This window comes from Copadichromis virginalis, linkage group LG4 (assembly GCF_057382275.1).
Source record: "Copadichromis virginalis isolate Kocher_CV1m ecotype Utaka linkage group LG4, C_Virginalis_male_GT1.1, whole genome shotgun sequence".
NCBI lineage: Eukaryota > Metazoa > Chordata > Actinopteri > Cichliformes > Cichlidae > Copadichromis > Copadichromis virginalis.
The window spans coordinates 20,712,830-20,724,903 of NC_140621.1; the positions used below are offsets into that span (position 1 = coordinate 20,712,830).

General features: G+C 41.8%; 1 protein-coding gene and 1 long non-coding RNA gene across 4 annotated transcripts in view; one reads left to right on the plus strand and one right to left on the minus strand.

Moving 5' to 3' along the window:
* Window positions 1-30: 30 nt before the first annotated feature.
* Window positions 31-1,149, plus strand: LOC146711325 (uncharacterized). Its single transcript, XR_014920139.1, has 4 exons — window positions 31-297; window positions 400-486; window positions 691-729; window positions 869-1,149. It is a non-coding gene; the product is annotated as an uncharacterized LOC146711325 (long non-coding RNA).
* A 1,673-nt stretch (window positions 1,150-2,822) lies between these two features.
* tex2 (testis expressed 2) overlaps window positions 2,823-12,074 on the minus strand; it is a 29,886-nt gene continuing 20,634 nt past the window's right edge. For all 3 annotated transcript variants that reach the window (XM_085454140.1, XM_085454142.1, XM_085454143.1), the window contains 8 exons: window positions 11,317-11,612; window positions 10,886-11,029; window positions 10,659-10,758; window positions 8,468-8,588; window positions 7,735-7,857; window positions 7,227-7,436; window positions 6,586-6,706; window positions 2,823-4,317 (listed from right to left, as the gene is read on the minus strand). In XM_085454140.1, the coding sequence (XP_085310266.1) occupies window positions 4,171-4,317; window positions 6,586-6,706; window positions 7,227-7,436; window positions 7,735-7,857; window positions 8,468-8,588; window positions 10,659-10,758; window positions 10,886-11,029; window positions 11,317-11,612 (1,262 nt within the window). In that variant the 3' untranslated portion in view covers window positions 2,823-4,170. The remainder of the gene's footprint in view (window positions 4,318-6,585; window positions 6,707-7,226; window positions 7,437-7,734; window positions 7,858-8,467; window positions 8,589-10,658; window positions 10,759-10,885; window positions 11,030-11,316; window positions 11,613-12,074) is intronic.

The window sequence follows — 12,074 nt, forward strand, 5'->3', positions numbered from 1 at the left end:
CTGTGAGCCAATGAGAAAAGCGATACGGACACCGGATGTGGTATAAAATAGATCCGGGGGACATTTTCTACAGCGGTCTGCGAAGAGTGTGGGAAGCATGCTTTTCAGCGTTGGGTAAGCGAACTGCGGCATGGTCGTGTTTAATTTGGCTATGAAATTTTATGTTGTAGTTATTATTATTGCAGCTGACTGCCAGTGCATATATGATGGGGAGGTGTAAAGTTAGAGCACTGAAAGCAATGACTGCGCGTTTGAGCAGCGGGACTTGACTAGGCCGCATGAGCAAAGAAAACGAAGGTAAGAACTTATTTAAAAAAAAAAAAAAAAAAAACTAAATAAAAATACAACCCGCTTGAGCTCCCATCTGTAACCAGGTATTTTGGTCTCTTTGTGAAATAGGATGGTGATTGCTCTAGTGGATGTTTTCTGCACTTCACGTGGACAGGGTGGTGTCATACAGTCTCGTGGAGGACGGCCAGCAGCGAGGTATGAAGTCAGAAATATGAAGTACAGAAAATGTGTTTTCCCTTTGGTTCATGGATGATGAGTTTTCGTGCGTTAGACTTCTGATCTGAAAATGAAGTCAGAATTGAAATCTGAGTTGAGTCACTAACACAGGTCAGGATTTGTAATCAATCAATCACATGCACTTAAGCTTTTTTTTTTTTTTTTATATCATTTTCTGCACAGGGGCCTTCAGTGTGAATGGATGTTCAGGATAATGACACAGTAAGTAATTTGAGTGTAATCCAAAATGATTGTAACTGATAAGTCTTCTGATAAATTTGAAGACATTATTGATCTGCCCCCCTCAAAGATCTTTATAAACAGCTTGTTAACAACTGAGCTTATTTGTTTTCTTCTTCAGGGACCAGCCTGTGATGCTCAAGAAGTGGACCCAGGCTTGAAGTTGCAGTGTCTCAGATAAACATGTTTTTTTTGGGGGGGGGGGGGGTTTTCCATCTTTGTTTTTATTTTATTTGTACTATTTGTATTTGTTCTATTTTTATTGTATATATTAATCGACATCTGCGGGTGGACAGCAAAGAAAGAATTTCATTGCACAGAGAAATGCCTTTTCTCTTGTGACGCATGACAATAAACACTTTGAATCTTGACTCTTTAAAAAGAATAAAGCATTTTTCCACAAACCAACAGCGTCGTTTTTGTTATTTTAACTTATTTCTGGGCACTCCTCTGAACCTGGCTGGCCTCTTCCGTGGCCACTCAAAGGTGGAGAGCAGTGCAAGATCAAGTCATGTCTTGTCATAACTGGGGTTTCTTGGCTTTTATTTCACCAAGTCTCTCTTTTAAAGCAAGACACAGACTCGAGATGAAGTTCAGGTATAGTGTTCTCAAAGTGCGGAAGCTGCCCACGTGACGGAGTTTAACATCCGTCTGTGGTGTCAGCACATCTGTTAGCATTAACACTTAATTTGACACCACAAGTCAGATGTTTAAAAAGAAGAAATGCAGCCGGTTAAATACTGAATATTTTTGTCAAGTGAATGTACATCCACACACATACTATTTTTAGATTGTGAAGTGTTGTCTTTCATACTTCACGTCCTTGATTCCTCTTCCCCCAGATGAGAGCAGACGGGGCTAGGAAAAACTGGTTAACAAAAATAAGATGCCACTTATGACATGGGACAGCGGCATCATCTCATAAGTGGCTGTTATAGCCACTATATTTATAATTGGAAATAATAAAGTTCATTTGTTGAATATCTTAAAGTCCAACTCTCAGCAGGCTTCATATCATCCAGTGATGTGCCACCACTACTTCACGTGTATAAACACTTCCACAAATGACACCTGTGCAACGTCTCTACCCACAGATTTGTTTCGGGAGTTGAGACAACTCTCAGCAGATCAAACTATCAGTTTCCAGGTCACGAGTGGGAACACAGAGACCTTGCATTGTCTAATTTTGTGGGTTGTAGCCTGTGGATTGTGCTTAGCTAACATGAGTGGCACCCTGTGTGGTCTTCTGCTGCAGTAGCCCATCTGCTTCAAGGTTTGTTTGGTGTGTAATTAGAGGGTGCTCTTCTGCATACTTTAGTCATAACAAGTGGTTATTTGAGTACTGTTGCCTTCCAATCAGCTCAAAGCATTCTTCCCGCCCTCCTCTCACATCAGTAAAGCGTTTTTCACTGAATAGTTTCTCCTTTGGAACATTCCCTGTTACATTAATAGATGATTGTGCAGGAAAATCCCAGTAGATACCAGCCCATCTGGCATCAACAACCATGCCAAGTCAGTTAAAACACCTTTCTTCTCCATTCTGGTGTATCTCATCTTGATACGCCTCAACTCACTGAGTTGGCGCCTTGTGATTGAACAGGCGTACCTTATGAAGCGAAACAGCATATAAATGCATGTCTTCTGATGAGAATCTGGCTCCGGCTTCTCATTCCTCATCTCTTCTGTCAGAACATCAAATCCATACGTATTCTTTCCGAGCAAAAAGATTTTATTGATCCACAATGATCAGAAACGTAACATTCTGCAACATCACTGAACACAACAGCAATGTTTGATATTGTCATCACTTGTGCAAATAAACAACACCGAGACATGAAAAACCAAAATGGGCATGTCTTAACAGACACAGTAATGGCACAAAGACTTTTTTTTCCCCTTTTCCTATTCTCAACTGATGCAAGAAACACGGCGGCTCACTATGGAGGAATGTTTAATTTACTTTAAAGGCACTTTCTGCCTCATACACTTGTCAACACACATGTCTGGACATATAAAGTAAAAGTCACCTGTAAAGCAGGGCGTCTTGGCAGATTACAAAGATCCTGTAGTTCTAGTGTATGTCATGTTTTTCTTTAATGTGTACAACAGTAGACAGCATTTAAAAAAAGGAAATCAATAAATAATTCAACAGAAACGGAGCATTCATTAGCTGGATGTCTGCTGAGAGCATTAAATAATATGGCTAATATCCAGTATGTTATTGATTTAAAATAAAACAGCAAGAGTGGATGTCCCAGCTCTTTAAACTACACATTTCTGAGTTTATGTGTTTCCATTTAAACTAAAAGTGTTTCAGTCTCCTGCTCATTAAAATCACTCCCTGCAGATTATTTTTCTCCGTCTTCTGAATTTCTGTTTACCTCATACACAACCCTCTGGTTTCTTTCTTTAAACCACACTGAAAGATTGCTTTGGCAATAAAAAATAGAAAATTATTACTTTTTGTCGACTCTGAACATAACACGAAAAGAGCGCTTGAAACATGTTGCTTAGAAGCACGTTTTTAGTGAATGAGCTATTCCATTGCACAGCTAAAGAGCTGCATTCCTATGTATACATTCAATAGACCTAGGCAATGTTTTGCTGCTGCGTTTGCAGATGTACTTCAATTCACACGACTCCTCTGTAAGTCCTATGACACAGGTAAAAAGCATAATGACAGTCCTTTATTCTAAACAGGCCCGGTGTCTTATAGACGCAGAGCCGTTGATTGGTTTGCATATAGGTGCCAGGCAGCCGGCACAGGCAGCAGTGTGAGTGGTTGATAAATGTGTCTCGACATCCCTGTGAAACATGTAATCACAGATGCTGGGGTTTTCGGCGAAATCGCCTGCGAATTTAAAGGAATATTCTGTCAGGTGTTTGCTCGCTCAGATATACACAATCTTCGTTTAGTGGCCTCAGGAGTTCTCAAAGAGTTATAGTAACAATAAACCAGTCAATTAGAAACGTCACATAAAAGGTTTACACTGTACAACTATCACGTTTGGGGCAGCTGTACATCACAGGTATTATGGTTCCTCTGGTTGGATCGGATGGCTATTTGTCAATCCACCATGACACACACACACACACACACACACACACACACTTTAACCATGTCCCCCAAAAAAGTAATTTCATCAGAGTGAATCATAATATTTGATGTCACACTAAAACTGTGTGAATGATCGGCAGTCTGTGAGTCACTGTTCTCTTCTGTTTGCTTTTAATAGCCAGATATGAGTAGATTTCAGATCGTTTTGAAGCACAGCCTTCATGGAGCGGTGCGACAGCAGGACTGGAGTACTGGTAAAAATACCAGGGAGCCGACCGAGCCCACTGCTAGAGCTGTGATCTCTGAGACGGGGCGGGGACATGGCGATAAAAAGCTTGTCATTGAACACCTCGAGCAGCGTGCCTTCACATGTCAGAGACATCAGATTCGGGTTCTGGATCCTTCAAGGCATCATTTGTCACAGTAAACAAGTTGGCATTTGAACGCGTATCCATGGCAGAGTGCATTATGGGTAGCCACACATCATCCATGTTTGGCATCACAAATATTTTCTGTGAAATGATGAAAAAAAACAAAAACAAGGATTAGCAATAAATATGGTGGAGGACAGTGAAGCATGTTTACTCGAAAACCACTGTGAGAGACTATTAGAGGAACAGAACCTATAAATTCTAGTTTTGTCATCAAAAACATACAAAATGAAAACAAAAATAAAGTTTCAAACTATCTCTTTTAACAAGAAAGCAACAAAGCAACCCTGTATTGTTATGTCTGAAACCCAATAAAGCCTGAGTCCAGCGTTTGTTGAAAGCCAGATGTAAACACTTGCTCACAAATGACAACAGTGTGCACCGCAGCGCTATATTTTACTAGAAGCATTGTGGAGGGGGCCAAAACGTAATTACAGCCCCTGAGGAGGAGGCAGAGATAAATGTTGATGTGTGGTAAACCTGACAGGGACAATTTGCTGCGGTAGTTTGCAGAGGTGCTCTTTGTCCTTGGTGAGTAAACTTTGAGCTTCTCGGCCATGCCAATGGTAGACTTTCAAACATCAGTTGATAAATACCACAGGATATGACATCATGCACTAAATGCACCCATGTTTACAAAAAAGGTTAGGGTGCTGTGTTAAACGTAAAAACAGATTCCAGTGATTTGGAGTTTTTTTTTTTACTATATTCAATTGAAAATAGCACAATGTATTAACAACATATTGGATTTAAACCTACTGGTTAAAACTTTCTGTTTGGATCTACATGTTCCTCCTATGCACACATGGGTGGTAATTCTAAATAGGCCAAAGGTATTTTACATAAAGAACATTGGTTTAAGGCCAACTCCAGGCCTCGAGGGCCGGTGTCCTGCAAGTTTTAGATCTCACCCTGGGTCTACACACTTGAATCAAATGATTAGTTCATTACCAGGCCTCTGGAGAACCTCAAGACATGTTGAGGAGGTCATTTATCCATTCAAATCAGCTGTGATGGATCAAGGACACATCTAAAACCTGCAGGAAACCGAGCCTCGAGGCCTGGGTTTGGACACCACTGGTTTAAGGTGTATTCGGATGTGCTAAATACTTAAAATCCCTTGTTCAGTTCCAAACAGAGTGTCAAATTCAAACTGAACACTCACCAGCCACTTCATTACACCGTGCTAGTACTAAGTTGGACCCGGTTTTTACCTTCAGAGCTAACTTAATTCATGGCACAGAATCAATAAGGTGCTGGAAACATTCCTCAGAGACTTTGGTCCATATGGACATCACAGCATCACACAGTTGCTTCAGATTTATCGTCTGCACATCAATGATGAGAATCTCCCATTCCAACATTTCCAAAAGGTTCCCTATTAAACTGAGATCTGGTGACTCTGGAGGCCATTTGAACATGGTCACTGTGTGTTCAAGAACACAGTTTTAAGATGATTTGAGCTTTGTGGCATGGTGCGTTAACATGGTGGAAACAGCCATCAGAAGATGGGTCCACTGTGGTAACAAAGGGGTGGATGTGGTCAGCAACTAGAACCAGAACTAGCCCAAAGTCCACAAACCTGAATCATTAATACAACACAAGACAGATCCATGTCAAATTCTGATTCTAATGATCATTGCAACAGATATCAAGAATCGTCAGACCAGGTAACATTTTCCAATCTTCTGTTGTCAAATCTTTCAAATTGTAGCCTCAGTTTGCTGTTCTTATCTGACCACACTGGCACCCAGGGTGGTCTTCTGCTGCTGTAGTCCATCTGTATGTAGAGATGCCTTTCTGCATATCTTGGGTGCAATGAGTGCTTATTTGAGGTACTCTTGCCCTTAAAACAGTCTAGCCATTCTCTTCTGACCTTTTACATTGGCAAGGCATTTTCATCCACACAACTGCTGCTCACTGAATATTTTTCTTTCTTTTCTGACCATTCTCTGTAAACCATAGAGACGGCTGTGTGGGGAAATCCCAGTAGATCAGCAGTTTCTGAAATATTCAGACCAGCCCGTCTGGCATCAACTACTATACCACATTCAAAGTCACTTACGTCACCTTCCTTCCCCATTCTGATGCTCAGTTTGAACTTCATCAAGTTGTCTTAACCATGCCTACATGTCTTAATGTATTTGCGTTTTGCCATGTGATTGGCTGATTAGATATCTGCAATAATGAACAGTTCAGCGGGTATAGTAAATGAAGTGACCAGCGAGTGTAAATTTAAAACCATGCAATTCCTCGTTTTTAACAATGGAACTTGCAAATGGACAATAAGTAGACTTTATTATGACTTAAGATTAGATTTCACCGGTGCTTGTTTCTCCCAGTGTATACCTGGAACTCCTGATCCAGTTTCTTCTCAATCCACTCTGTTACATGCACCAGCGTCACCTCCCTTTCACCGAGTTTGGGCCGTGCTTTGAGCTCCAGGTGAGGCGGACTCCGAAAACCATACCTGACAGCCAAAAAGAGAAGTTTGTGATAATCGTGTTGAATTTTCAGACCAGCTTCATGAAACAGATGTCGATTGATGGGTTTTTCCTTAAATGACTGCTTCATTTCAATAAAAAAAAAAAAAAATACATATTAGCAGTATTTAAGGAGAAAAAAGGTAAAAACATGGAGGAAAACATGCAAAACATATATAGCATGCAACAGAAACAGATTTTTCTATATGTTGTTTTAATTATATTTTTCTTAGCACCTATTTAGTGGCGCAAATAAAGAAGTTCGTATTAATTAAGCCAAACATAAATCAGTGTGTATTTAAGGCTTCAATGTTCCACATCTTTAATGGAAAACACACCTTTGTGCCCTCATTTCTTAGATGTGATTAAACATTTTTATTCTCTCATCACTTGCTTGTGTTGTTGTTTTTGCCCAGCAGAGGGTGCAGTGCTATAATCTCAAGCCATTCACATAGATTGTGACATACCAACTCCATCCTGCAATTTTCCACATCCTTCTAAACATACCATATCCTGTCTGTGGGGGGAGGTGGGATGTTGACAGCCAGAGTCCCGCGGCACTCTTGCACCTCTACGGTGAGCAACAAGGGCGTGTTGGATACTTCCTCCATCTTCTTCTTGATGAACTCCGTCTCTGTGGCTTTCTGGAAGTACTTCGACTTGGCTATCTTGTCCACAAAGCGCATGATCTTGCTGGGTCTGTGGCCTCCCACATAACTACGCAAGTCGATGATGGAAACAGAGGAGGAGGGGAGACAAGGAGTGAGTCAGGTTCATAATTAATTCATAACGGCATCTCTTGCTACTCAGCACCCACTATCGAGGGGCTATGTGTGCAAGTGACCGGGTGCTACATTAAATCATCAGCAAGCTTTCAAATATGTATGTCTGAGTGGGTGGCTGGTTGGATAGAAAAAGGAAAAATGTTCTGTTTCAGAACCTCAGTACGAATGTTATTCTGCTCATTTTCAATTCGGAGGTGCACTAATGTTGTTAGAAAGAGACATTTGCTCACCCCTCTGCTCCAGGCAGAACAGGTTTGTCACTGAGGAGTTCTGGAGGATCCTCCTCGTCCGATGAACCGGCACTAGACGATTCCTCGTCACTGTCTGCCAGACAGTATGTCCGTGGCCTTGACCTGTCACGCACACATAAACAAGCACTCATGTTGCAAAGTCAGGCCCCAGTGGCTTTGCAAAGAGCCCTTATCAATCACTATTAATTCCCATTAAATGTATCCCAGGAACTACTTCTCCACCGATCTCACTCAAAAAAAGATCCAATAACTCAAATGGGTAACAAAATGTATTGTTTCAGGGACAGCGACTGTAGGCATCCAATTCCCAAACTCGCCAGTTTACTGTACACATGTCCACAGCGGTAAGCATCCACGGGAAGGATTAGTATATAAAGAGAAGGAGGGAAAAGGCAACACGACAAAAGGGGAGGAACTGTGAAAAACGCATGTGACAACTAATATGGCTCTAAAAATGCAAATGCACCCGATTACCATCCGACTCAGAGCTGGTTTTCTTTAGCAGAAAATCGAATCCTTCACACATTTTATTTTGGCACTGTCACTGAGAATGAGACAATAAGAAGAAAAACAAACACGGAGGAATCAGGACAAGCTGTGGAGGACGACTCTAAAATCTGGAAGCCTTCTTAAAAACAAAATAAAATCAGACCGAGCTTCACTCAGCTTCATTATTCTGCATAAAAGAAGAAATGCACTTTTAAAGCCTCACCAATCTTTCCCATGTTCTCCAAGGCCCTCGCCCTCCTTTCCCAAACGGGCCAAGTTCATCTTGGTCTCCAGCGTCATGAGGAAAGAGCCCGTGTAGGAGACCTCCAGATCAAACCACAAACCTGAGAAAGAAAACAAAGACTTATGATGTTTTTTATACCAAACCCATGCCTGCTGACATCCTCGTCAATAGCATAAGGAAAATCAATAACAACCTAATGATTTGTGTTTAATTGTTGCAAGGTTAACTGTAGTGCTCATCTACCTAAAAAAAGGTCACCTATCAGGAAGCAGTTCTTTATTAAGCTACTTCCTGTTTACACGTCCCACTCCTCAGCGGGCGGCAGGAGAATTATTCAGATTACGATCCCCCTGCTGTTTGCACAGCGAACGTCTGCAGCCGGTAACTGACGTTTATTATCCCCTCTGTCTGCCCCCCTCCCTTCTCTTCACTTTCCCTCTCCCTGTAAATGCTCATTGATTCGTACAGTCTGTGTGACAGCAGTGCCAGAGAGAAGCTACATGACAGCAGCAAGACACATCATGGAAGACAGTGTCTCATTGTCTAGCACGAGACAAACAGCTGGAAGAGACCGTCTGGATTTTCTCATTAAATTTGAAGGAGCCAACACATCTCTACCACAGACAGATGTAGAACCGGGAAACATATCACAGCAATCGTGCATTAGATATTCCTTTAAATCGCTCTCATTGTCATATAGTGTGGTGAATTTGCCTCCACATTAATAATTTCCATTTGTGCAGCATGTGCATGACCAAGCAATTGCAAAAGTGACGCTTCAGCCCGACTCTCCTCTGAGCTAATTATGAAATGTCTGCATGCTAAGATGGTTAAAATGGTTCTGTGCATACACTAACGTCAAGAATGTTATACCCACTTGTTTCTTATAAGCCTCTAGCTCATTTTCACATCTTTGCACAACTGACAAACATCAGTTTGTGTGTATTGTGCGGTTATCGAAGCACAGTGTAAACATTGTCAATCAAGCCATGTCTCCCCATAAATAAGGCATTGAGAAGCTGCCTTTCCCTCAATTTTACCATCATCACACAAGAGAAGAAATCACAAGCGTGTTCAGTTCATGCAGGATGAAAGCGCACATTTCATCATCGGCTAATGATGCTTTGTTAGTATATATCTGAGGATGTATAGGTTCAGACACATTTGTGAGCTCTGCAGACACCCTGCTCCAACAACTGAACAACAAGAATCTTTAGACCTAAGATCAAGAAAAACTGAATGTTCTTAATCTGGAATTGATAAACAAAAATTTTAACACGGCGGCTCCTCATGACATTTACATTCACTGGACACTTTATGAGGTACACCTTACTAGTTGGACCCCCTTTTGCCTTCAGAAGGGTCTTAATTCTTCATGAGACAGATTCGAAAAGGTGCTGGAAACATTTCTCACAGATTTTGGTTTCAAAGGTGCTCCAGAGATCTTGAGCTCTGGTGACTGTGGAGGCCATTTGAATCCAGTGAAGTCTTCAGCATTCGACATTTTTCTTCTGTTGTCCAATTTCGGTGAGCTCATGTCAATTATAGCCTTAGCTTCAGCAGGTCATCTTGACCATGTCTACATGCTTAAATGTACTAAGTTGCTGCCATGTCATTGGCTAATGACGCATTCGACCAGTTGAACAATACCTAACAAAATGGCTAGCAAGTGTATAATCATCATATTTTAAGAAATGACAAATTTAAAAAAAAAAAACTAAAAAAAAACCCCACCCCAAATGACTGAAGCTTTTAACAATCTCTTTTTTTGCCTTAAACCAGCTGGAATTAATACCGATAATCTCTGCTCTGTTTCTGTGTCAAACTAGTCCCTTTGCTCAGGCTTAAAGCAGGCTGGGTGAGTCAGTGTTTCAGTAATGGATGAGGGGGAGCCAAGACATGAGGTTTAATTACTGTGGCTTAATAGAGCAAACATGCAGAAAGGCTAGACTCCAGAGGAGAGAAGGACAGAGTGTTGGAGGGTAGGGGGTTATGGCTTAATCTAGCGAGAAGAGGAATAAGATGGAGATATGGTATGAAAGGTGAAGAAGACGGGTTGGGGAAAAGACAGAATTAATAAGTGGCTCGAGTAAGATAAAAATAAGAAATCTTGAAAGCACCCACAAAAATGTAAAAAAAAATAACACACCTAATGTAATTTTCTTCCTACCTTGGTGGTCCACTGAAGGTTTGGAGGCACGGAGGATCTTAGGAATGGAGAAGCCCATGTCTAGCTCTGTCAGAGTCAGCTCATTCATAACATATGGCAGCTAAAAGACAACATGTACGGAAAAAGATACAAATACAGCCAACGCAAAGACAAATCTCTATCTCTTGAGGAAATCTTCTTGCATTTGGATATTACTAACTGTAGCTACTGCTACTACTACTACTCACCCTGATCTTACTGAGCTTCATTTGGATCTTTTTGGAGACTACATTGGCCCAATATTTCTCTCCCAGGAAGTCCCAGAATATCCTTCCCAGAAATGCATTTACCCAGGCCTCAGGCTCCGCAGTCTCCTCTGAACTCCTACGCAGCTAAAGGACACACATACATGTATGAATGGCAGTTTTGAATATCTATAATCATTTTCTGCATCAAGCTTGAGCTTGATATATTGAGTTTGCTCCCAGCAACCCTTCAGTAAGATTCACTGAGTTGCCAGTGGTTCGGAGCTCTCTGGGGTAACTTCAGGTGACAACAGACTGATTTAGTTGATATTGTGGTTTAGACGTGCAGACCCCAGGGGGGGCTTTTGATAGATGCCCACTTTGGATGACAATCTTTTTCTATTCAGCCTGACATGCATCCATCTGTCTCCTACCTTTTTGGTAGTCTGGGGGCTGCTATCCGGGCTGTTCCTAGCGCTGTCAGTGGCAGTCGGGCTTCTAGGCGGCACCTGGGGACTCACGTATTTGGCCATGTAGACATTATAGTCCAACAGCATCTTCTGCTTCAAGCCTGCAGTAGAGCCACAGGAGAGAGCGGCGGTGGTCTCTCTGTGACGAGACTGAGACTGAGACAGCTCCTCCAGGCTTCCCCGGCTGCTGCTCCTGCTGTCAGCCTCCAGGCCTCCGACAGATTGAAAGCTGCTACTGCGACTGTGGGAGGGTAAGAAGGCTACAAATGGAAGGAAGGAAATGTGGGATGTGAAGGGGGTGTTTTGACACAATTATGCTAGAACACGGAACATTTTTAGTGATTCCAGATTTGTATACAATAATAATAAATGCTCAAAATTTAATTAGCCTTAGATAGCTGTCAGCTATTTTTGTATTCCTTTCTCACAGTAGACTGCAGCACTCTGAATTAGCATGCTGTACACTGCTTTCCAGTAATCCAGCCCTACCTTTACTACCTTTATCTCCTGACCCACACAATTTTGGCATTTCTCTTTGTATAAGGCCTCCTCCGCACAGGCTTACATCCCACTGTGGAAAGTGATGCTATAATACGCTGATGCTCTGTGCTTGTAATCCTGCTGACCCACCACACTCATCGGTTCACTTAGTTGAGGGGATTGGCAGTCCCTAAGCTGGGGCTTATGCACAGATCTGATTGCTGCGCAGTTGCCTACTTAAT